Below are 26,394 nucleotides of genomic sequence, written 5' to 3' on the forward strand. Positions count from 1 at the left end.
TCAGATTTCATTCCACATACCCACACCAGCATAATCACACCATAGGTCAGAGAGTCTGCAGGTGACATTCGGGGATGCCAGTGACATCATGGAACTCCTTAATTTATATGTAAAACTTTGTGTATAATGTCTTCATTTTTGTGGAAAGAGCTCTAACCTAAAAAAGATCACAGATTGCTGCCATAGTTGGCAAAATAAACAGTGGTTAACCCCCACCAAACTCACTCAGGTCAAAGGATTGTATATAGCATTTACAACATGATTTAGATTTATAGTGGAATTTTTCAGGCATCTTTGAAATGCTCTTTTATATAGTAGCATCGTCTTTAACATTTCATTGTATTTGTTCCAGGTATCTGTGGGACTCTGTTTTTATTTTTTATTTTGCCAGGACACTGTTCTTATCACTTTCTTGATTTTATTTAAACATCATTATAGTGTGGTGGACACACTGTTCTTCACAGAAGCATAAGCTGCTCTTTTAAAAATAAGTCACGGCCGGGCGCAGTGGCTCACGCCTGTAATCCTAGCACTTTGGGAGGCCGAGGTGGACAGATCACGAGGTCAGGAGTTCAGGACCAGCCTGGCCAGCATGGTGAAACCCTAAAATACAAAAATTGGCCGGGCATGGTGGTGCGTGCCTGTAGTCCCAGCTACTCGGGAGGCTGAGGTGGGAGAATCACTTGAACCCAGGAGGTGGAGGTTGCAGTGAGCTGAGATTGTGCCACCACACTCTAGCCTGGGTGACAGAGCAAGACTCCATCTCAAAAAAAAAAAAAATCATTTACTCTAAGAAAAGTGACATTTGGCCAAAATCGCAGGCAAGTGAAAGAAGAAACTATGATGAAAGGTAGGGGAAGAATAATTTTTTTTTTTTTTTGAGTTGGAGTCTTGCTCTGTCACCCAGGCTGGAGTGCAGTGGCGCGATCTCGGCCCACTGCAACCTCCGCCTCCTGAGTTCAAGCAATTCCCCTGTCTCAGCCTCCCAAGTAGCTGGGTTTACAGGAACCCACCACCACGCCCGGCTAATTTTTGTATTTCTAGTAGAGACGGGATTTCACCATGTTGGCCAGGCTGATCTTGAACTCTTGACCTCAAGTGATCCGCCCACTTCAGCCTCCCAAAGTGGTGGGATTACAGGTGTGAGAATAAATACGTCATTGCTTCACTGAAAGCAAAACAATTTCCATTGTTAGCCACAGAATTATCAGAATTGTCGTTTCAGAGCAACTGTGCATGGAACCAGGAAAGTAAATGATTCTTTAGGGTTTTAATGAAAAGGATTCTGCTTGGGGTGAGTAGAGTAACATGTTTGCCCACATGAAGGCATGAAGTTGGCTGCTGCTTAAAGACTGTTGCATGGCCTTAACTTGACCAGCCACTGTCTTTGCTTAGATCTTAAGGATTCATTTTACATTCTAATTAGCATAGAGACACATGACACATTTTGAGTAGTGTGGTTTCTTGTTTGGGACTTTTTCAATTAAGCACGGATTATGGTTGTCTTTTGTACTATAGTTAGCAGTATAAAGATGGCAGTTAATAAAAACTTCTTTTTTTTTTTTTTTTTTTTTTTGGAGACAAGTTCTCACTCTTCTTGCCTAGGCTAGATTGCAGTGGTGCAGTCATAGCTCACTGCAGCCTCGAACTTCTGGGCACAAGCAATCCTCCCACCTCAGCCTCCTAAGTAGCTAGGACTACGGGCATGCACTACCATGCCCAGCTAATTTTTATATTTTTTGTAGAGCCAGGGTCTTGCTGTGTTGCCCAGACTGGTCTCAAACTCCTGGCCTCAAGCAGTCCTCCTGCCTCTGCCTTCCAAAGTGCTGGGATAACAGGTGTGAGCCACTGCACCGGGCCTAAAGTCTAAATTCCTATATGGCCCTGCATCACTGACTCCTGCCTGCCTCTCTGACCTCATCTTACCTCACTCTCCCTTTTCCTCCCTAAGCTGCTTCCATCACCACACTGGCTTCTCTGTTTCCTCCCAGGTGCCTCTCTCCTTCCTCTGGCAGCCCTTGTACTTGCTATATACCCAGCCTGAAACATCTTCTGAATTTTTGCATGACTGACTCCTCATCGCATGGCTCTCCGTACTGAAGTTACCTCCTGAGAGGCCTTTTCTGACCACCCATCTAAAGTAGTTCCCCTTTCTTCCCACCAGCTGTAATCACATCATCCTGGTTTATTCTCTTCATAGCACTTACCACCACCTGAAATGACTGATTGTTTACCTGTTAGTTGTTTTAAGTCCCCAAGAGTGCGGAGATCATGAGGGCAAGGACCATCTATCCTCTGTCCACCACTGCCTAGATTAATGCCTGGCACATGTTGTGTTTAATAAATGTTATTACACAGTCTTACTGTAAATCAGATATTCTTTCATAATTTTACATATTTATCAGACAGTTTGACAATTAAGTCCCATACAGTCAACTCTGGTCCTTTTCTCCACTTACTCTTTGAATCCTCATTTCACCTTCAAATGTCCTCACAGTAACTCAGGTGTTTTATCAAACCAATGTCTCATGAAGCCCAGTATTCTTTTCCTGAGGATGGTACCCAGTGATGCTTTGAGGAGAGTATGGCTGACGACCTTGCTTCGGAAGGCTGGCGAAGATCTTCTGCTTCTCTAGCGTCTCTTGGCAGCCTCTTCTGGATCTACTCATGAAATTATCAGAGCTTTTTTTGGATAAGTTAGAATCCTCATCCTTTCGAGTTTATGGATTCCGTAGGTTTTGTATTTATATAAAACAATGGGGAAAAGTCATTTATACATTATTGAAAATGAGGCTCCTGTTAACCTACTTATGTATTTAGATTAGCAATCTTTAAGGAATTATTGCACAACAAAATATACTTAAAACTGCATTGAATATGGTCTTAGGTTTCAAAGGTATCTCAGAATCATCGTGAACTGACCCATATTACAACTAAAATGACCTCTTCAATGGTGCTTTTTGCTGTCTGGAATCTGAAGAATATTAGTGTTCCTTTTATTCGTATTTAAATGACTGTCTTCATACTTTTGTCCTCATTCTAGAAGGAAGTTAATTGTTCTCTGTACTTGTAAGGATCTTAGATTTTGAACAAAAGATGAAAAGCAGGACATGAAATAGTTTCTGAGTAGCCTTTTGCCTGACAGTGTTCTGTGTACACCTGCTTGCCACCTGGTTCAAGTCCTTATCCTGAGGTGCTTGTGGGTCTATGCAGACAACAGTAGTTGGTAGTTGAACAGTGTGTGTCTGGCCTCCACCACTGAGTGTGTGAGGTTTGAATCAGTCTCGGAGTCCTGTGGCCTTGTCTGGCTTTCAGAATCCAACTGTTGTCTTACTTCTGTTCTATAGGGCGGAAGGCTCCCTTTATATCATTTCCCACATCCTACTTCTAAAGATTAATTCATGGAGATAGGTCTGCCCTATCTGCCTTATCTGGGCGCTGATGACTAATAAGGGCACAAAGATGTTATTGCCATCAACTGAACTTTCCCTTCCTGCAAGCATTTTGACTTCCTGCACTTTTATACAGGATGGAGCTGGCCGGAACCAAACTTGTCTCTAGAATCATACAGGACTCTCTTTGGCTGTTGCTTAGAGCTGACCATTTGGGAATAAAAGATTGAGTAAGATGTAACAAAACAGGAATTCTGGGCTGTGTGTCTCAATTTATTGGAAGAAATTGTTTAATGGATAATTACTTACTTTTACAGACACCACTAAAGAAAACCAAAGCTCTCATCGGAGAGATGGGGATGACTTTTTCCAGTGCTGTAAGTTTGAAAGCTAATTCAATTTTGTTAATTTAACTGTGTTTATATTCTAAGAAGATACTCTCTTCTCGGGAATCTGGTATGATCTATGTGGTTTTTTCCTTGTTAAATGCCTGATCTGAAGGAAGGATTTATTTAATGTGAATTTTAATTGAAATATTACCTCTTATCAATTGAAGATTAATTGCAGATATTTCTAAGCCAGTCTCAGAACTAGAGAATTTTATTTTAAACCTCACCATTTGAGGTTTGAAAATGGATTATAAAAAATCAAGGAATATGTATGCTGTGTAAACTTTTCCTTGGTAAAAACCCAATTAACCCTAATAGACAAAACTGACAAATAGCAACACACACACCCCATAAATATAGATGCAGAAATTCAAAATAAAGTATTAGCAATTCATTTTCAAGAACCATGTACATAACCAACTGAATGGTAGTCTAGGAATGTAAGGGTAGCCTACTATCAGGAAATCCCTTGAACAGTAGCATAGTGTTATGTTTAAGTGCTCAGACTCTGGAGCCAGACTGCCTAGTCTGGAACACCCTCTCTGCCTCTTTTCTAGCAGTGTGACGTTGGACAAACTATTTAACCTCTCTGGCCCTCTTCCTCCCCATTTATAAAAGGGAGTACCAAAATCTTCTTCAGAGTTGTTGTGAGGTTGAGTTAATAGGTGTAGAGCACTTCTATCGGTGCCTGACTTATTTTTTCTTTTCTTTTCTTTTTTTTTTTTTTTGAGTGGTGCAATCTTGACTCACTGCAACCTCCGCCTCTGGGGATCAAGCAGTTCTCCTGCCTCAGCCTTCTGGGTAGCTGAGATTACAGGCACCCACCACCATGCCCTGCTAATTTTTTGTATTTTCAGTAGAGATGGGGTTTCACCATGTTAGCCAGGCTGGTCTTGAACTCCTGACCTCAAGTGATCTGCCCGCCTCGGCCTCCCAAAGTTCTGGGATTACAGGCATGAGCTACCACACCCAGCCAATGCCTGACTTCTTATAGTAAATACTACATGATGTTGGTTATTATATGTCTACCAACATGATACAAGTAAGTGAAAGAAGGAAAATTGAATGTTCTTCCCAATAGATACGAGAAAGTACTCTGAAATTTTAGCATCCTTTCCTGGTAATAAGCTATCATAAGAATACATCCTGACTATGATGCCTATTTCAAATACATAAGGTAAAAGACTCAGGGCATTGCTGTTAGGGATGAAACAGTGCTCCATTTAATGTTGTTCCGACTGTCTAGTCATAGCCATAAGTTTTATGGAAATAAGAGGTAAAAATATTGGAAAAATTATTTCTGCTTGTTTGGATTTTCTATCTAAGAAACACAGGAGAATTATTGAAAACCCTTTAAAATCACTAGAATTCAGCAAGATAAAAATGAAAAAATAAAAATTAATAACTTTCTTCCATGTAATCAGTTAGAAAAATAGAAGGCGGGAGACAAAATATCTCATTCATAATTATTTCTTTTTATTCTATATAAAGATAGAGAAAAGGTCTCACTCACTATGTAGCCCAGGCTGGTCTGGAACTCCTGAGCTCAAGTGATCCTTCCATCTCAGTCTCCCAAAGTGCTGGGATTACAGGTGTGAGCCACCATGCCCAGCCTCATTCATAATTTATAAACTCTCTAAGAGTAACTGGTTGGGGCCAGAAATGGCTATGACCTATGTATTTTACAAAATGATGCGAGTGGTAAGATAAAAAATATTTGATACGTAGATATGCACATCATTTTATATACATTTCTTTCTTTCTTTCTTTTTTTTCTTTTTTGAGACAGGGTCTCACTCTACCGCCCATGTTGGAGTGCAGTGACGTAGCTCACTGAAGACTTGAACTCAAACTCCTGGGCTCAGACGATCCTCCCACCTCAGCTTCCCAAGTAACTCAGACTACAGGCATGCATCACCACACTTGGCCAATTTTTTTCCACTTTTTTTTAGTGACAGGGTCTCACTCTGTTGCTCAGGCTGGTCTCAAACTCCTGGCCTCAAGTGATCCTCTGCTTCACCTTCCCAAACAGCTGGGATTACAGGTGTGAGCCACTGTGCTCAGCTAAGACACAATATTATGTAATAAAATGTTTATTCTAGTTGTAATCCTAACAAGATTATTTGAGACTCAAGTGATTCCAAAAGTTATCTGGAATAATAAATAGATGAGAATAATCAAAGTAATTTTTTAAAAAAATTACAGTGGCTCATGCTTGTAATCCCAGCATGTTAGGAGGCTGAGGCAGGTGGATTGCTTGAGCTCAGGAGTTTGAGACCAGCCTGGGCAACATGGCAAGAGCCTATATCTACTAAAAATACTTAAAAATACCTGGGCATTGGGCCAGGCATGGTGGCTCACACCTGTAATCTCAGCACTTTGGGAGGCTGAGGTGGACAGATCACCTGAGGTCAGGAGTTCGAGACCAGCCTACCCAACATGGTGAAACCCCATCTCTACCAAAAATACAAAAAATTAGCCGGGCGTGGTGGCGAGCACCTATAAGCCCAGCTACTTGGGAGGCTGAGGCATTAGAATTGCTTGAACCCAGGAGGTAGAGGTTGCAGTGAGCCAAGACTGTGCCACTGCACTCCAGCCTGGGTGACAAGAGCAAAACTCCATCTCAAAACAACAACAGCAACAAAAACAGAGGCATGGTGGTGCACATCTGTGGTCCCATCTACTTTGGGAAGTTGGGGTGGGAGGATTGCTTAACCCTGAGGTTGCGGAGGTTGCAGTGAGCTGAGATCGCACCACTGTACTCCATCCTCGGTGACAGAGTTAAGACCCTGTCTCAAAAAAAAAAAAAAAAAATTGCTCTACCAGATGCTAAAATGTAATATTAAGATAAACTGTGTACTGGCCATAAAATTGATCAGAAAACAAAAAGAGAAAGAGTTAAGAGTTGCCAATTTAAACTTAAGAAGTCAAACATCTAATAAAATTAAAAGGCAAAAGTAAAAATGGGAAGTATTTGTAACATGACTGAATTCTTCCTTAACTTAAATCTTATGTAACAAGAGGCCAACAGCCCTGGAGGAAAAAAATGAGCAAAGCATATGAACAAACCGTTCACATAAACACAGTCAGTCAGTACATGTGGAGAATGTTCCTCCTCACCATTATTTAAAAATGCCAAATCGGCTGGGCACGGTGGCTCACGCCTATAATCCCAGCACTTTGGGAGGCCAAGGCAGGTGGATCACGAGGTCAAGAGATCGAGACCATCCTGGCTAACACTGTGAAACCCTGTCTCTACTAAAACTACAAAAAATTAGCCGGGCGTGGTGGCGGGCACCTGTAGTCCCAGCTACTTGGGAGGCTGAGGCAGGAGAATGGCGTGAACCCAGGAGGCGGAGCTTGCAGTGAGCTGAGATCGCACCACTGCACTCCAGCCTGGGCAACAGAGCAAGAATGTGTCTCAAAAAAAAAAAAAAAAATGCCAAATCAAGGCTAGGCGCAGTGGCTCATGCCTGTAATCCCAGCACTTTGGGAGGCCGAGGCAGGCGGATCATGAGGTCAGGAGATCGAGACCATTCTGGCTAACACAGTGAAACCCCATCTCTACTAAAAATACAAAAAATTAGCCAGGCATGGTGGTGGGTGCCTGTAGTCCCAGCTACTTGGGAGGCTGAGGCAAGAGAATGGTGTGAACCCGGGAGGCGGAGCTTGCAGTGAGCCAGGATCGCGCCACTGCACTCCAGCCTGGGCGACAGAGCGAGACTCCATCTCAGAAAAATAAATAAATAAAAATAAAAATGCCAAATCAAATTTGAAAGGCAAAAAAACTTGCTAATATTGAAAGGATAATACCCAATTTTTGCATGAGTGTGTGCTCAAATGCCCATTCCTTCCCTGCTGGTCCAAGTATAAGCTAGTATTCCTTCCCTGCTGGTCCAAGTATAAGCTAGTATTACCTTTCTGTGAAGTGGCTTGGTGATGTGTACCAATATGATTGGGTAGAATGGGGAAAATCTGTTGCTGACAGTAGCTAATGGAAATATAATTACAGTAGGGAAAAAAGTCTGTGTCCAGTGTATAAAATGATATAGGAAATGTGTAAAGCTGCAGATCAGCCTGCAAATGAACCACTGTGTCTCAATTAGATCCAAGTAGTATTCTTTGTCTTTGGTTAAGACCCGTCTCTCACCATGCTGTGCCCCCTGTGTATAAATATTATTTCTGGCTGGGTGCAGTGGCTCACACCTGTAATCCCAGCACTTTGGGAGGCCAAGGTGGAAGGATCACTTGAATCCAGGAGTTTGAGACAAGTCTGGACAACACAGGAAGAACGTTATCTCTACAAATAAAAAAATGAAAAAAAAAAAAAAAGCCAGGAGTGGTGGCACACACCTGTACTCCAAGCTGTTTGGGAGGCTGAGGTGGGAGGATCACTTGTGCCAGGAGGTTGAGGCTGCAGTGAGCTGTGCTTGTGCCAGTGCACTCCAGTCTGGGTGACAGAGAGCTCGCCTCAAAAGAAAAAAAAGCAACTATCTCTGTGGCAGATGAGACTAGAATTACCGTTATCCTGCAGAAAGAAGCCACTTGAGAAAGAAATCCGTTCTCTCAGTTTGTTCTGTCTGCTTTAATGTCTCCACTATGATTTAAAGCAGCCCTGAAGCATGTCATGTGTAGAAAAAAATATATATATTCCATGAGAAACTACATATTTGAAGTTAGAGTATTAAGGAGCTTTTCTTTACTCTCTTTAACAATGATGAGAAGTCCATCTTTCTTGTGTGACTTTGTCGTTTTTGCTTCCTTTCCTTTGTAGTATGTGCCAAGTGCTCTCTGCTGCCCCAGCAGAGCCAGTATCCTGACAGGAAAGTACCCACATAATCATCACGTTGTGAACAACACTCTGGAGGGGAACTGCAGTAGTAAGTCCTGGCAGAAGATCCAAGAACCAAATACTTTCCCAGCAATTCTCAGATCAATGTGTGGTTATCAGACCTTTTTTGCAGGGAAATATTTAAATGAGGTATGTTGAATGATCTGTTTCTTTTTTTATAATGGCTTTTAAAATGTGAATATAATTCATGTTAATTTTATTATTAATTTCAATTAATGTTAAAGGATTTCTTGGTATACGTTGTTTTCTGTGAATCTGCCCATTAAACAAGTACCCATATCATGTAAATATGTTCATATAAGTACACATGTACATATTTACATGATTTGGGTAAGAACTTGTGTATTTATATGATATGGGCACTTGTTCTTCCTTTCAGTAGTCCCAGGAGCATGTATTTAAAAATTGTCCTAAGAGTGCTGCTGTCTGATGCGTCTTCCCTTTTTCCTCAGGAATTCTGTTTGTCATGTGGCTGTCATGGTATCTTTGTTTCCATTCCTTGTTATCAGTATCTAACTGAAGACATTTTTCATCTTAGAATCTTTCCTCAGATTTCTTAGAATCTTTTCTGAATTATAACAACTTAATGCTTAATTCATTTTCTGATGTGAAACATGGCAACAAAATGTGCAGAGATTAGTTACCCAGAGTCAGGGTCGTGCAGGTCATTAAAGTGTATGGCCAGCAGCTGGTACACCAGCCTTGTAGACCTGGATGGAGGGATACCTCGTGGTGACCTGTCAAGGCTGGATTCCATGTGCCCACATTCACACATTGGCCTTAGCTTTTACCCAAAGTCCAAGCTTAAAGGAAATAGTATGTTCGAGAATGTTTGGGGTTAGCTCTTACAGTTAAAGTGGGGGTTCAAGACAGAGAAAATGTACTTATACTCTTTATCTGTAGTTGGTAGAGATCTTAATATCTGATCTGGATTTTCTGTTAATTCTCCCCTCCCCCCAATAATTGGGGAAATCTGCAACCTTGTGAGTTTACAGGAAGATGAGTCAGTTTGAAAAGGATCATGAGAAATAGGAACTGTGGATACTGGATCATTTGGTTGGGGCTGTGGGTCATAAAGAGAGCTTACACTACTTTGCATATTTGAAGGTCATCTGATGTGTATATAAAATTAAGAGAGATCGTTAAAGTATAAAGATTTTGTTTTCAGGGATTAAATTCTGCCTTAAATGGATGGCATTAAACCTTGTAAGGATAAAGTGGGATAATTCTGTGGTTTCTTTATTTTATTCATCTCATCAGATAAATCGAGCTCTAAAAGTGGGTTTCATCTGCAGGGCAACTGAAATACAGATTATCCCTTATCCAAAATGCTTGGGAGCAGAAGTATTTTGCGTTTCAGATTTTTTGGATTTTGAAATATTTGCATGATACTTACTGGTTGAACAGTCCAAATCTGAAAATCTGAAGTGCTCCAGTGAACATTTCCTTTGAGTGTCGTGTTGGCACTCAAAAAGTTTTGGATTTTCAGATTTGGGATGTTCAACTTATAATAAGTCAATAGCTTATAGTCTGATTATTTGAACTGCTTAGGGTCAGTTGGACTATTCAGTCTATGGTATCAGCAGCTCAGCATTCACCCCATGAATAGGCTGTGTGGGGTAGGCTGTGTGGACTTTTTCTGTAGTGGGTCAGATAGTAAACATTTCAGGCCTTGCAGGCCACATGTCTCTGTTGCTACTATTCAGCTCTGCCACTGTAGCGTGAAAGCAGCCACAGACACTGCACTATGTAAATGAATGTGGCTGTGTTCCAATAAAACTCTTTATCGCTGTTAAAATTTGAATTTTATGTAATTGTCACATTTCACAAAATATTCTTATTTTGATTAACTTTTATATTTTAAAATTGTTAAATTCTTAGCTTGCTGTTCATACAAAAGTCATCAGGCCAGATTTGGCTCACTGGCTGTAGTTTGCCAACTCCTGCTTTAGAAGTTCCTAGGATTATTAGTGTTTATTTTTGACTAGTGTCTATTTGGGGAAATTAGGTACCTACTATGTTTCAGGCACTGGTCTAAAAAGATTGTAAAATTTCCTGTTTCTTTCTGGTCTGGTCATATCTAAGGACTTGTAATTGTCCCTACTTGTTTTGCTTTTCAGTACGGAGCCCCAGATGCAGGTGGACTAGAACACGTTCCTCTGGGTTGGAGTTACTGGTATGCCTTGGTGAGTGATTATTGAAGTCTGTGACAATTTTATGCAGCCCTACAGATGCAGAATATGTTTAATTTAGCTCTGATATTGACATAACTTTATTTGCTTTTACAATTAGTCATTTTAAAAACCTTAAAATTTATTGACTTGTGGCCAGGTGTAGTGGCTCATGCCTAGAATCCCAACACTTTGGGAGGCAGAGACAGGAGAATCTCTTGAGTTCAGGAGTTCGAGACCAGCCTGGGCAAAATGGCGAGACCCCATTTCAACAAAAAATTTTAAAATTAGCTGGGTGTGGTGGCGTGTGCCTGTAGTCCCAGCTACTCGGGAGGCTGAGGTAAGAAGATCACTTGAGCCCAGGAATTTGAGGCTGCAGTGATCTGTGATTGTGCCACTGCATTCCAGTCTGGGCAACAAAGAGAGACTCTGTCTCTTTAAAAAAAAAAAAAAAAAAGTCTATTGACTTGTGAGTCACTCCTTTCTGGGATGTTTTTCCTGCATTGTACAAGGTTTAGCAAAGTAGTTTGCTTTTCTACCTGATCTACTTCTGGCTTTTAAACTAGAATGCATAATTGAAACTACGCTTGTCTTTAATAAAAGCCTAGTCAAAAAATCCAATTCAGTATTGACTTGAGTAATTATCTTTTTAATGTCTTATCACTGCTCAGAGTATAGTTTAGCCCAGCACGGATTCAGACTTCCACTTTGTGCACTGACCTCATAACAAATTTGACTTTCCTCTTTTTAATAGGAAAAGAATTCTAAGTATTATAATTACACCCTGTCTATCAATGGGAAGGCACGGAAGCATGGTGAAAACTATAGTGTGGACTACCTGACAGATGTTTTGGTGAGTTGCAGAAGCTCTGTAGCTCTGTCCTTACAGGGTTGGCTCACATTTGATTGAAGACTCTGCCTAGAAAACCTATAATCTTATTCGTTTGTGTTGGGTAATATAAATGCACAGTAACTTGGTCTAACTGCCCAAGAGTATTTCCAGCTGATTACAAACTCCTCAGGGTGTTTTCTTTGTGTATAAGCCAGGCTCAGATCTAATGCTCCTGAAATTCCAGCAACAAATCCCTTTTCCAAAGGTTAATCTCTTTGACTACAGAGATTACTTTGTAGAGGTTTTACTTTGTAAGTGTACCTACTCTTGACCCCGGTTTTACTCACAAGCTACAAGATGGCGGCTTCACAGGCCCCATTATGAGGATGGAGAGATAGGGATACTGGATTTATTTGGGCATTGGGTATTTACATATAAAAATTACTGAAAGCAGGTGAAATTGGGACTTTGCTATTCTGAGGCGTTTCTAATGACAGTCTTCAATAGTATTATATATTCACTCAATAGTTGAGCACCTAGTGTAGCCAGTATTCAACAGTAAATGAAGCAAAGTCCCTGATTCTGTGGAAGTTAATTTTATTTACACACACAAACACACACAGTCTTATGTGTTGCATCATTAGCTGGTGATCAGTTCGAGAAATAAGTTAGGGTATGAGGTTACTTAGATAACATTTAAGCAGAAACCTGAGAATGAGCTGTGCAGATCAGGGGGAAGAGTGCTACAGAGTCAGGGAATAGTAAGTAGGAGGGCCCTGAGGCAGGAGTGTACCTGGCATATTTGAGAAACCACAAGGAAGCTGACAGGACTGGAGTGAAAGGTGGATGGAGGGATTATAGGAGATAGATACAGTCAGTATCTGTTGAGTTAGTGTTGGGAATACATGAAACTACTTCAGAACAATGAAAAACAACATGTATGTAGCATGCTTTCATTTTCATAAAGTATCTCCTGATAAGCAAAGGCAAAACTAAGTCCATGTATTAAAACCCTAGTGGAATGTATTTGAATCTAATATTATTCACTTAGCTACTTCAGTGCATAATTTATGACATCTACTTTCTACATACTTTCATAAGGTTAAGGTAACTTAATCTACCTTTCCCACTGTTTTAAGTTGACTCTCTTTTTACATTCTTTAAGGCATCACATGTAGATACCATAATCTCCATTAGTGTAAGTTAATACTAAAATATCCAAGTTACTGTTTCCTTCTTTGTGGGAGACATGATTTCTAGGTCATAAAAAGTCATCAAGATCTTAATTGCCTTCTTATGTTGGTATGCTTCTCAGTTTTTAAAGTATTGCCTAAAAAACAAATATATTTGTTCCAACAATATGCTTGCAAATGGCTATGACATAAGATCATGTGCTAAGATTGCTTAAAAGCTAGTAAGACCCTGTACTGTCTGCTCACCAGAAGACATTTATCTATTAAATACTCATCTGTTGGGTAAGGTAGGAGATGACAAATCTTTTTATGTGTCAGGCTAATGTCTCCTTGGACTTTCTGGACTACAAGTCCAACTTTGAGCCCTTCTTCATGATGATCGCCACTCCAGCGCCTCATTCGCCTTGGACAGCTGCACCTCAGTACCAGAAGGCTTTCCAGAATGTCTTTGCACCAAGAAACAAGAACTTCAACATCCATGGAACGGTAGCTTCCCCCACCACTTGTATTCAGCCATACTAAGTATCATTAACTATATGATATACTTGTCAGGAAGCCTTTGAGCCGTGTAGTGGGTTTTTCTTCACAATATTTTAAAGGTAATTGCATCTGTCCCTAGTACAACCAATAGTATAAACTTGCATTGCAAGTACAGATAAAGTTCCTGCTACACATCCAGTGAGCAGCTGGAGAGTTGACAGGGAATGGTAAAGAATGCCATCTTTCCCAATTTACAGGAATATCACTCAGGCTCTCCTGGTAACCTCTGTGCTGACTCTCCTCCCTCCTGGCATAGCTGGGACTGCACCAGCCTCCTGGTGGCCCTCACTAGCCTTTGAGGCATGGGAAGAAGGGGTGGCACAGAGCAATATGGTTGGAAAGGGAAGTTGAATGGAAAAATGAACGAGGTGACATGATTAAGAGCCACAACAACCCATATATTTGCCTCGTGCCAATTACTTATACTTCCCTTGGCTTGGTGTATAGACAGTTCCCTGGTTCAAAGACAGAAGGCCTGCATTGCCTCAGGTTTGTTATCCAGAAATTGTAATTGCTTGTAAGGTTATAGAAAGAATGAGTCATAAAGTCAAACTCAGTACTACCACTTTCTAGCTCAGTACAGACTATGAGCACGATGCTTAACTTCATTTTTTCATGTGAAGTGGGAGCTCTTGATCCCTCATGGAACTACTGTATGAATTCAAGTACATAGAAACAATTAGCATATTGCCTGGCACATTATAGGCATGTGCTTGTTAAATACAGTTTCAAAGCTGAGTGAACTGTGTTTTAAATTAGAGGACTGGCCAGGCGCAGTGGCTCATGCCTGTAATCCCAGCACTTTGGGAGGCCAAGGCGGGCGAATCACGAGGTCAGGAGATTGAGATCATCCTGGCTAACACAGTGAAACCCCGTCTCTACTAAAAGTACAAAAAATTAGCCGGGCGTGGTGGTGGACACCTGTACTCCCAGCTACTCGGGAGGCTGAGGCAGGAGAATGGCGTGAACCCAGGAGGCGGAGCTTGCCGTGAGCCGAGATCGCACCACTGCACTCCAGCCTGGGAAACAGTGCAAGATTCCATCAAAATAAAATAAAATAAAATAAGATGAGATGAGACAAGATAAGATAAAATAAAATAAAATAAAATAAAATAAAATAAAATATAGTAAAATAGGACCATTCTCAATCTGTGTTCCAAAAGAAGTTAATAAAAAGTTCCCATGGTCAAGTAAGTTTGGAAAGTTTGAGTTAAATAAGTCACTCTGCTACAGGACTTCTCAGAGTTATTCATGATCGAAAGTGAATTTCTAGCAGGAGAATATGCTATACAGCATTTCTCAAACTTAATAGCACTTTGAGGAGCATAGTTTGAGATCTGGTGGCTTAGGGTTTTACGAATGGAGAAGAGAGAATAGTATATAGGGATGTCTTTGTTTAAATGGGAGGGCCCTCCAGATTTAGACTTGAAGTTTTAGGAAATTGCTGTAATAAGATTTTTCCTTGGGATCTAGGGTGACCGATATCTTGGCTAGGCAAAACTTAGAGGAAGGTAGACCAGGTATGGTGGCTTATGCTTGTAATCCCAGCACTTTGGGAGGCTAAGGCAAGAGGATCACTTGAGGCCAGGAGTTCAAGACCAGCCTGGCGAACATGACGAAACCCCATCTCTACTGAAAATAAAAAAATTAGACAGGCATGTTGGTGCACGCCTGTAATCCCAGCTACTCAGGTGGCTGAGGCATGAAAATCTCATGAATCCGGGAGGCACAGGTTGCAGTGAGCCGAGATCGTGCCACTGTACTCCAGCTTGGGCTTGGGCTTGGGCTGGAGTGTAGTAGTGCGATCTTGGCTCAATGCAACCTCCGCCTCTGTCTCAAAAAAAGCAACTTAGAGGAAGGTAAAGTTATTTGCCCATTTTGTAATTGTAGTAGACCAAAGGCATAAGATCAGAGTTGTAAATGTAATCTCGTTTTAGCTAGTAGTTTCCCAGTGACATCCTCTAAAATCTCTTAATACTGCCAACAGAGAAGCCAAGACCTTTTATGGTTTGGGAGGTGCTGGGAAGCTGAAGAATGAGAGATTGAGTTAATCTACAGAAATTTCTATTTTAGGAACACAGGAAGGGAGAGAAGTTCTGAAATTGCTTAGACAAGTTCCAGTTAGTTCCTTCTTGCTGAAGTATGAGTGAAACGGTTCTATTTATTATCTACTCTAGTAATCCAGTAGTTTGTTTGACTGTGGTGCCTTGGTGTTAACATTTTTTTTCTTCTAAATTTTAGAACAAGCACTGGTTAATTAGGCAAGCCAAGACTCCAATGACTAATTCTTCAATACAGTTTTTAGATAATGCATTTAGGAAAAGGTAAGAGCTGCTGCTACATAACAATCTGAGTGGTTTTAAGGACCCTACAAATCAGCTCATGAAGAGGAGACCACACCACATTGTTGTCTCTGAAACAAAAACAGAGGGAAGCAAGTCAGTGGGAGAGAGGCTTCGATGGGGCACCAGAAGCAGAGAGATTCCTTTACACTCAAATGAATGAGGTGGCATTTGGACCCCAGTACTAATTAGACTGCCCATTTTTAGGACTTGGCAAAAGTCTTGCAAACTTGAACCATATGGTAGAATTTTTTCTCCTGCTTTAAAGAAAAGGTGACTTGGTTGAGAGAGCCCATTTCATATGTGACAAATGACCCAAAAGCTTAGACAAGATCAAAATATCTGCCTTTGCCATTTGGAATTTTCAAGAAATTCTTTTAAGTCAATTTTTAAAAATCCATTACTTTCTCTTAGGAAGTGTTTAGTGTAGACCAGGGATAAGCAAACTTTTTCTGTAAAGGAGCAGATGGTAAATATTAATAGGCTTGCAGGTCATACATTCTGTCACAACTACTCAGCTCTGCTGTTGTAGCACAAAAGCAGCCCTGGGTAACATGTAAATGAATGAGCATGGTTGTGGTCCAATAAAACTTTATAAAAACAGACAGTGGGCAAGCTTTGGCCCATGAGTCATAGCTTGCCAGCTCCTAGTTCAAACATCTTAAGCTTTTTTGTAGCACAGTCCTATCTGAATTAATCTGTAATACACAGTACTGAGAATGGACAACTCTTCCTTCTGATTGTCTCTACTCTCATCACTATTGCCAATAAAAAGTAAAGCTAACTGGTTATTTAAAAACGAGTTTATTTCTTTGGAAACAATTAACTTTGGAATGAATTAATTATGTTCTGGAATTTTCTAATTTGTTTTTTACAGTGGGAAGGTCTAGGGAATGGAGATTGGGGATTTGAGTTTTTGGGGAGAGTGTTTTGGATTTTTTTTTTTAAACGGGGGTTGTTTTGGATTTTTTTTTTAAACGGGGGTGTCTTTGTTTTTGTTTTTGGTTTGTTTTTTTTTTAGCAAGATAGTGATACCTCAGCCATTGCCCCTGAAGTCCCATTTCTACCTTCTGTTCACATCCAGGTGGCAAACTCTCCTCTCAGTTGATGACCTTGTGGAGAAACTGGTCAAGAGACTGGAGTTCACTGGGGAGCTCAACAACACTTACATCTTCTATACCTCAGACAATGGCTATCACACAGGTCAGAGGCAGGATTAGGTACTGCTGTGATCTTTGAGAATATGTCTTTCCTTTTTCACCCAATGAGCCCTGGGAGGGAGTTTTAGTCTTTTTATAACTGGACATGCCAGAGGGAGGATCTTGCCCTCAGGACCCCTCCAGTTGGAGCACCACATCATTCCCACGTGGAGAAACCAGGTTTCATTATTTGCTGTTTCACATGCAAGATGACATGGTGTTCTAGGAGTGGGAGCAGAGCATGAGCTTGATGGGTTGGAGGCAGGCCATATGGAAGGCATTTGAGATAGGAAGACCAAAAGGAGGTTGTCTTGGGAAAACTTTCTTGCCATTCATGGAATTTGTTTTTTGGGTGTTTTTGTTTTTTTTCAAAAGCTGCAGGATGAGTCAGCTCTGTGTCCTTGACTTTCATGCTTTCTACTTGGACCTTCTGTTGTTAAAAGCAAATGTTTTCTTCTTTCCACATATATAAATGTCCACTTGAATGGGATTCACTTGAGACTTGCTTGCATAGGAGGAGATTGCTTAGGCATTTAATGCATTATTGTGATTTTTTGGGGGGGCTGGTGGGGGGACAGAATCTCGCTCTGTCACCCAGGCTGGAGTACAGTAGCGTGATCTTGGCTCACAGCAATCTCTGCCTCCCAGATTCAAGCGATTCTCCTGCCTCAACCTCTCGAGTAGCTGGGACTACAGGCACACGCCACCACGCCTGGCCAATTTTTGTATTTTTAGTAGAGATGGGTTTTTGCCATGTTGGCCAGACTGGTCTTGAACTCCTGACCTCAGGTAATCTGCCTACCTCAGCCTCCCTAAGTGCTAGGAGTACAGACGTGAGCCACACGCCTGGCCTGTGAATATTTTTAAACACTCAAAGTAGAGAATAGTAAAATAACCTCCATTATCCAGCTTAGATTTTCAGCTGCATGAGGCCAGTCTTTTGAATTCTTCCTACTCTCCCTGTGTTTTTCTTTTGTTACTAGAAGGTTTTGAAGCAACTCCCATACACATGACTCCAGGATTCAACCCCGGATTATGCATCTGACTCTGGTTATTATGTATCAAGATGCAGACCACCAGCCTCAGTGGCTCACACCTATAATCCCAGCACTTTGGGAGACCAAGGCCGGTGGATCACCTGAGGCCAGGAGTTCCAGATCAGCCTGGCCAACATGGCAAAACTCTTTCTCTACTAAAAATACAAAAATTAGCCAGGTGTGGTGGCACATGCCTGTAGTCTCAGCTACTCGGGAGGCTGAGGCAGGAGAATCTCTTGAACCCAGGAGGCAGAGGTTGCAGTAAGCCAAGATCATGCCACTGCACTCCAGTGTGGGTGACAGAGCGAGACTCCATCTCAAAAAAAAAAAAAAAAAAGATGCAGGCAAAGTCCACATACTACCTTTAGTTCTTGTATCTCCTAACTCTGTCATTTGCCACGAATTTACAGGGAGAAGTGGGTCTTTGTCCATCAGAATGTCTCACATTCTGAATTTGGCTAACTGCTGTCTTATAGTGCCTTAACTTGTTCATCTCTAGTTAGCATTTCCTATAGATTGGTAGTTAGATTAGGGACTTGATAGAAGTTTGCATTTTCAGGTGACAGTGCATCCTCACCTGCTGCTGTGTAGTTCCTGTTGCATCATGTCATGAGGCCCGTGGCATCTGGCTGCACTGTTTTTGGGGTGCTGGTGTTGATTGATGAGTCAGGTGGTTTCAGCCTTAGCTCTTCCTATGAGCTTTTCTGTTGTTCCATTGATGATTGCTGCCTAAATTCATTATTCCCTCAGAAACTGCAAAATATTGATTTTGTAATCCTGTCCTTTCTTTTGTATTTATTAGCTGAAATTCCTCAGAGAAGAACTTCCCCTTATCAATTATTTGGTTATTTTGAGATGCAGTTTATTCAGGAAACACAGGATAGGTGTTTTTGTTCATTTGACAGTTTTTGGAGTAAACTTCATTCAGTTGTGATGAGGCTGAGTAGCATGCATAATTTTTTATGTATTTGTGTTTCAATACTTTCCTGTCATTATTTTTGCTTATTTTGTTCTATCATAAGCCAGGGAGTCCCTTCTAGTCATTTGTTTAGAGAAGATGAATTTGTTGTTTTCCTGCCTTGTAGTAACAAGAGACCCAGGCAAATTTCAGCTTTCTATTAAAACCCAGAATCAGTAGAACAAAGTTGTTTTAGTTTTGGCTGTGGATTAAATGAGTGAAACATAACATGAGCAAGGCTCCTGTCTTGGCTCCATCTTTACATTGTGTGTTTTGTTTTCAGGACAGTTTTCCTTGCCAATAGACAAGAGACAACTGTATGAGTTTGATATCAAAGTTCCACTGTTGGTTCGAGGACCTGGGATCAAACCAAATCAGACAAGCAAGGTAGGTGCCTGACAAGCTGGTGCTGTGGACAGGTAGGCACTTGCCTGAGAAAATAAGGTGTTTCCTCCTGAGATAAGATTGGTTAGGTTCCTCTTCCCACTAGGGCTGAGCAGCAGAAGAGTTTTTAAGTGGAAACAATGATTGCTTTTTTTTTTCCCTTAACTTCCCACTGCTCTCTGTATCTGTATTTTCACCCCACATATACATGTCTCATTAGAATGCATAGCTTTTCTTTGTCTTTTGAGACTAGATCTTCACTTTGTTCTGGAGCAGTGACTCTCAACAGAGGATGTGCATCAAAATTGCCCTCCGAAACTGAAGAAGAAAAATGGTACATGCTTGGGCAATATCCAGAAAGAGTGTGATTGACTCACTTGGTCTGGAATAGGGACCCAGCATCTGCCTTTTTTCCTTTTGAAGTTTGCAGGTGATTCTGAGAGGCAGCCTGGTTTGGGGCCCACTGCCTTGTAGAGCAGAGCCCCTCAGGCTTTTCTGTGTGTGCATCCCCTGGGATCTGGTTAAAATGCAGATTCTGCTTCTCCATTTCTGATCAGCTTCCGGGTGATGTCTGCTGCTGGCCTGACCCTGCTTTGAGTATAAGGCTATCAAAAACATGTCTTCTAGGAATTAGTCTTTCCCTGTGCTGGGCTCTTCCTTATGAATGCTTTGTTGCTTTCCTGGTTCTCTCTCCTAGAACTACCATAATATGCCACATTGGTCTGTTGTCTTTCCCATTTGGTTTCAGTGTCTTTTTCTAAACGTGGTACCTAACGCTGAGGCACTTTGTTCCTAGCGGTCATGAGGACCTTCATCCAAAATACTGTCCTCCAACACTCAGGAGAAAAGAATTGACAGGCCCCACCAGCTATGTCTTCTCTCCTTCCTGATATCACAATTTCAGTTTCAGTCCCAGTTCTGTGAGACCAAGGAAGATGAACAAATACACACTTTAAGCTAAAATTGCAAAGTGGGTTTTTAAATGGGCCAGACTTTCTGGGTATATTGGGTACTTTAGTTTAATTTTGGAGCTTGATGTTTACTTGTTTAAATGTCTATTTTTCACTTATTTCCTTTTAAAACACTCTTGATGGAATTCTGTTAAAATTCTCTTGGAAGGGTAAAATGGCCTTCATAATTACGTTTTGTGTTTTTCTCTGAAGACCCACATTCCTAAAGCTGGTCACTTTTCCCTACAAATTTCAGTGCCTTCTAAACAGGCTTCCTCTTTCAAAGGAGATAAGCAAGTTTAGAAGACCATTAAATCTTAAAAGTGTTTTCTTGAGGTTGGTGTTTGGAACTGATTGAGGAGACCATGTCAGCAGCCATGTTCTGTTTTTAGGAGCAGGGCTACCTCAGCCCACATGGGAAGGAGGCTGAATGAGATCATAGTGAAATGTGTCGGCCAGCTGCCTGTGGAAAAAACTGTTCCTTTTTTTCTTTAAGTTAACATTGCCATCTAAATGTTAAAAATCAGAAACTTCACCTTCTCTAAGCAATCTAAATGAAGTCTGGTTCCTGAGAAGCCATTTCAATAATATAGCTAACATTTATTGAGTGTTTAGTATGGGACAGGTGCTATTCTAAGTTTATTACCTGATTTAACTCATTCAATCCTCACAGGTGATGAGATAGAGGTACTGTTATCCCTATTTTGCAGATGAGGAAAACTGAAGCAGAGAAGTTGTTTGCTGAAGATCACATAGCCAAAAAGTAGCAGAGCCCTGCATTTGAACTGGGGCAGTCTGGCTCCAAAGTCTGTATACTTAACCATTACATTATAGTTCAGTCAACAAGTATTTATTATCTTCCTTGCCAGCACAGTACACCAAGGAGCCTTGCATACGGCAAGGAGCAATCAAACAAGATGAGTTTTGTTTTGTTTTTTCGTTTTTTTTTTGAGATGGAGTCTTGTTCTGTCACCCAGGCTGGAGTGCAGTGGTGCGATCTCAGCTCACTGCAAGCTCCGCCTCCTGGGTTCACGCTATTGTCCTGCCCAGCCTCCCTAGTAGCTAGGACTATAGGTACCTGCCACCATGCCCAGCTAATTTTTTGTTTTTGTTTTTGTTTTAGTAGAGATGGGGTTTCACCGTGTTAGCCAGGATGGTCTAGATCTCCTGACCTCATGATCTGCCTGCCTCGGCCTCCCAAAGTGCTGGGATTACAGGCGCGAGCCACCATGCCTGGTCACAAAATCAGTTCTTAAATCCTTGTGTCAGGGAGCACCAGATATTCAAGCTGCAGTGGTCAGTGAAAGCCTCTTAGGCATTTGGCATTTGAGCAGATGTGGATGTTGAGAAGGATTTAGCTGTGCAGAGATCTGTGGGAAGAGTGTCCTGAGCAGGACGGTAAATGCGAAGGCCCAGATGTAGGGATAAGCTAGGCTTGTTCAAGAGACAGAAGGTAGCAGTTGTACTGAACTCCTTGTACTTCCTAAGCAGACCTTCTCTGTCACCTCCTGGCTTTTGTACAAGTGACTACTCCTTCCTTCTGGAATGCCCATCTCGCGCCCTCTTCAGCTAGTCAAGTTAATTGTCCTTTAGGGCTTTGGTTTACCGCTCCCTCTGGGAAGTCGCTTCATAATCCTGCTCCCACATGGGGTAGATGCCCCTTCCTATATGTTCCCAGCTGGCCTCACACTTGTCACACCCTATTAAGTTTGTCTTTTTCAGTCTAGGATGTCCTAGAAAAGAGGAACTATCTAAACTTAAAATATCCAGCCCCTAACATACACTGGGGAACATCCACATTGGTTGAATGGATTTTGCCAAGGTCGCAAAGTAAGTGGCAGATCAGGGACTGAAAATTAAGTCTGTGCATTCTCAGAATTTACATTGCTGCATTGACAGGTGTAATTTGAGAAGCATGAAATGCCCCAGCTTTCCCCTGGCACAAAGAATGTCAGAGACGATGGGTGATGCATCATGTGTTGGCAGCATAGTTGTCTCAGTGCCAGCTGTTCTGTGTGAGTGGCACAGGCTTGTGAGTTGGGCATAATGAGCTGAGCTGTCAGCAGCCTTGACAGCCAGATCAGTGCACATTTAACTGACTGGTGGACTTAGCTGTGTGGGAGAAATGGGACAAGGTCATATGTGTAGATGTCAAAGATTGGCTATTGACGTTTTCTCCTCTGACTAGTTTAGCTTTAGATTTGGTGGTAGAAGTTCTGCAAAAGGAATTCTAAAAAGGAAAAGGTTAGTAGGAAAACTAGAATGACACAGCACCGTCCCAGGGAAATAGAACTGAACTGGGAGTCAGGAAGACGACCTGTTGGCTTTGGACAAAATCAGCCTTGGTTCCCCTACTTTTGTAAAAGTAAGAGGATGTTAAGCCTCCATTATCAGGTGGAACCAGGTGATGCCCCAGCTTCTTCCTTGTCAGGAAAGCTGGAACTGAGGGGCAAGTCCAGCTGAAGCAACCAAGATATGGGATTCTGCACTTTCTCATGTAGTTACAGTGCTTTTCACTAAATGGATTTGGGGTGCTTTCTGGTATGTTTGGAGCCTTTTCTTTGATAACTCTACAGAAATTCAACATCAGGGTTTGGGTGTCTGGAAACCTGATGTGTTCTGAGGGCCCGTTGCCATCTTGTTCTTTTCAGTAATTATGCAAGTGTCATTCTTTCAGAGCAAGAATAAGCAGGTTCAATGCATGATACCCTTTGATTTAAGCCCCAGGAATTTTTTTTTTTTTTTTTTTGAGACAGGGTCTTGCTCTGTAACTTAGGCTGGAGTGTGGTGGCACAATCTTGGCTCACTGCATCCTCCACCTCCCAGGCTCAGGTGATTCTCCTACCTCAGCCTCCTGAGTAGCTGGGACTATAGGCGCACACCACCATGTCCAACTAATTTTTGTTTTTTGTTTTTTGTTTGTTTGTTTGTTTTTGTAGAGACGGGGTTTCATTATGTTGCCCAGGCTGGTCTGGAACACCTGGGCTCAAGCAATCAGCCCTCCTCCCCTCATTACAGGCATGAGCCACCACAGCCAGTCTACCCCAGGGTTTTCTAAGGACTTTCATTTGATTAGGATATTTATATACTTAAATCCTAAGAACATTCTCAACCTGAGAAAGTGTGATTTATCAAATAATTTATTTTTTTGTCTGGGCATGGTGGCTCACGCCTGTAATCCTAGCACTTTGGGAGGCCAAGGCAGGTGTGGATCACCTGAGGTCAAGAATTTGAAACCAGCCTGGCCAACATGGTGAAACCTTGTCTCTACTAAAAATACAAAAATTAGGCCAGGCGCGGTGGCTCACGCCTGTAATGCCAGCACTTTGGGAGGCCGAGGCAGGCGGATCAGGAGGTCAGGAGATCAAGACCATCCTGGCTAACACAGTGAAACCCCGTCTCTACTAAAAAATACAAAAAATTAGCCAGGTGTGGTGGCGGGCGCCTATAGTCCCAGTTACTCGGGAGGCTGAGGCAGGAGAATGGTGTGAACCCAGGAGGCGGAGCTTGCAGTGAGCCAAGATCGCACCACTGCACTCCAGCCTGGGCAACAGAGCGAGACTCCGTCTCAAAAAAAAAAGAGGCCGGGCGCGGTGGCTCACACCTGTAATCCCAGCACTTTGGGAGGCTGAGTCAGGCGGATCACGAGGTCAGGAGATCGAGGCCATCCTGGCTAAAACGGTGAAACCCCGTCTCTACTGAAAATACAAAAAAAGTAGCTGGGCATGGTGGCAGGCGCCTGTAGTCCCAGCTACTTGGGAGGCTGAGGCAGGAGAATGGCATCAAACCGGGAGGCAGAGCTTGCAGTGAGCTGAGATCATGCTACTGTACTCCAGCCTGGGTGACAGAGTGAGACTCCGTCTCAAAAAAAAAACAAAAACAAAAACAAAAAAAAACAAAAATTAGCCAGGTGTGGTGGCAGGTGCCTGTAATCCCAACTACTTGGGAGGCTGAAGCAAGAGTATTGCTTGAACCCAGGAGGCGGAGATTGCAGTGAGCCGAGATCGCACCATTGCACTCCAGCCTGGGCAACAGAGCAAAAAATCTGTCTCAAAAAATAGATATATTTTTGGTCTTGTCCAAGCTTTTTCTGTTCCAATCCGTAAATGATTTTTTTGTTTGTTTGAGATAGGCGCTCTCTCACCCAGTTTGGAACGTGGTGACTCAAACATGGCTCACTGCAGCCTTGGCCTCCTGAGCTCAAGTGATCCTCCTGCCTTGGCCTCCCAAAGTGCTGGGATTACCAGCGAGAGCCACTGTGCCCAGCCCTTAAATGAATTTTTAAGTTTATACTAGACAAAAGCAATACTGTGAAACTAGTGTTTCTCAAAGTCATCACATTGATAGGTGAATCCATCCAAATTCTTGGTTATATAAAAACCAGAGGTAGGTATAATTCTTTTTAACTCTTCATTCATACTTGATATTTGCTAGAAGTCTCCCATCTCCTGATATAGTATGCTAATTTTGAGACTGTCCGCTTATTCAAATAAAATTCTAGAAGAGGAGACATTTTATCCATTATATTTAGGGGAGTGTGATCATTATAGATTTCTAGGGAGAAGGAGTCCTGGAATGACTTGTGCTTACGGTACTTGTGCTGAATCTTAGTGACTTTGGATTTATACTGGAACTTACCCCTTTATCTCCAGAGAGCAAAATGCCATTAGAAAGAGCCTCGGCTGGGTGCAGTGGCTCACGCCTGTAATCCCAGCACTTTGGGAGGCCAGGGCAGGCGGATCACTTGAATTCAGAAGTTTGAGACCAGCCCAGGCAACATGGCATCGCTACGAAAAATTTAAAAATACAAAATTTAGCTGGGCATCATGGTGTGTACCTGTAGTCCCAGTTGCTCTGGATGCTGAGGCAGGAGGATCAGTTGAGTCTGGGAGGTCAAGGCCACAGTGAGCTGTGATTGTGCCACTGCACTCCAGCTCGGGTGACAAAATGAGACCCTGTCTCAAAAAACAACAAAACAAAAAAGAGCTTCCCCCCACCTCACCAAAAAAGGAACAAGCCTCCCATTATACAGGTGGTGGCTTTTGCAATTTTTGGTGAGATGATTTGGTGAGATGACAGTCACCATTTTATATCTCTGGGTTTTTTTATGTTTCCTCTTTTCTTTTAAAACTGCCTTGGACATCATAGTAGTATCTGAGGAACTGGCTTCACCTCATTCATTTTACAGATATCACTGAAGATCTGTTAGTCACACTTCAGGGTCTGTAGATGGCTTGTTGTCTTGATCTCATTCTGGAGATGGTATCTCTCTCTGACCCTCCTTTCCTGCTGTGACCTCTTCCATATTGACACTCACACTTGATGACTGTTTTCCAAGCTGCTCAGTTTGCCTGGGGGTCTTCGAACCAGGAAAATTATCTGTAACAGTGAGTCTTGTATCATCCCTGGAGACATCGTTTTTTGTGTGTGAGGTTTTTCCCCCACTGAGTAACATATGGATTGCCTTTCTCCTGAAGTGCCTGCCTCTGGGCGGTAATACCTGACAGCTGCAGAGTTAGACTAATTGATTCAGGGCCAGGATATTTATCATTCTGCCCTCTAAGAGCTGTCCTGGCCATCAGGAAACCTGGCCCCTGATAATATTCTGAAGCTTTTTTTTTTTTTTTTTTTTTTTTGCCTTTCATATCTGTACTTTTGGTTTTGTTTTTAAATTAAAAGTGGCAGGGCTGGGGTGTTTTTGTTTTGTTTTACCTCCCTGTTTGGCCTCTCCTAAGATGATCTAAATGTTCTCAACAGTTTTGAAGACTGTTACTTCCTGTCAGTAAGTAAAGGCTTTTCCAGTTATAAGCTGATAACTTTGCTTCAGTGACTTGTGTTTCATTTCTTCACCTATGAACACTGTGTCCAAGGACTGTGATGAGGAATAAATGAGAATAAATGTCAAATGCCTGGCACAGTAAACTTTAGTTCCCAGTTTTTCTCACTTCCTCTTTGTTTCGCTCAATGGATTGTTTCAGTGCTTGAAGATTTTTCTAGCCTGTGACCAAGTGACTTCTATGCTTACATTCTCTCTAGGCCTGCATTATCCACTTGTGGCTGTCGAGCACTTGAAATGTGGATAGTCCAAATGGAGATGTATTATTATTGTGAAATGCCAGATTTCAAAGACTTGGTTCACAAAAAGTTAAATCTCA

The 26,394-nt window shown here is 41.9% G+C and overlaps 1 protein-coding gene across 1 annotated transcript in view; it reads left to right on the plus strand.

Moving 5' to 3' along the window:
• The window catches only part of GNS (glucosamine (N-acetyl)-6-sulfatase), a 45,936-nt gene that overhangs the window by 3,072 nt on the left and 16,470 nt on the right, over positions 1-26,394 (plus strand). Inside the window, exons 2-9 of the mRNA XM_003824800.5 lie at positions 3,710-3,769; positions 8,556-8,762; positions 10,754-10,819; positions 11,559-11,657; positions 13,148-13,315; positions 15,611-15,693; positions 16,796-16,914; positions 19,189-19,292. Coding sequence (XP_003824848.1) covers positions 3,710-3,769; positions 8,556-8,762; positions 10,754-10,819; positions 11,559-11,657; positions 13,148-13,315; positions 15,611-15,693; positions 16,796-16,914; positions 19,189-19,292 — 906 coding nt within the window. The remainder of the gene's footprint in view (positions 1-3,709; positions 3,770-8,555; positions 8,763-10,753; positions 10,820-11,558; positions 11,658-13,147; positions 13,316-15,610; positions 15,694-16,795; positions 16,915-19,188; positions 19,293-26,394) is intronic.

This window comes from Pan paniscus, chromosome 10 (genome assembly GCF_029289425.2).
Source record: "Pan paniscus chromosome 10, NHGRI_mPanPan1-v2.0_pri, whole genome shotgun sequence".
Lineage (NCBI taxonomy): Eukaryota > Metazoa > Chordata > Mammalia > Primates > Hominidae > Pan > Pan paniscus.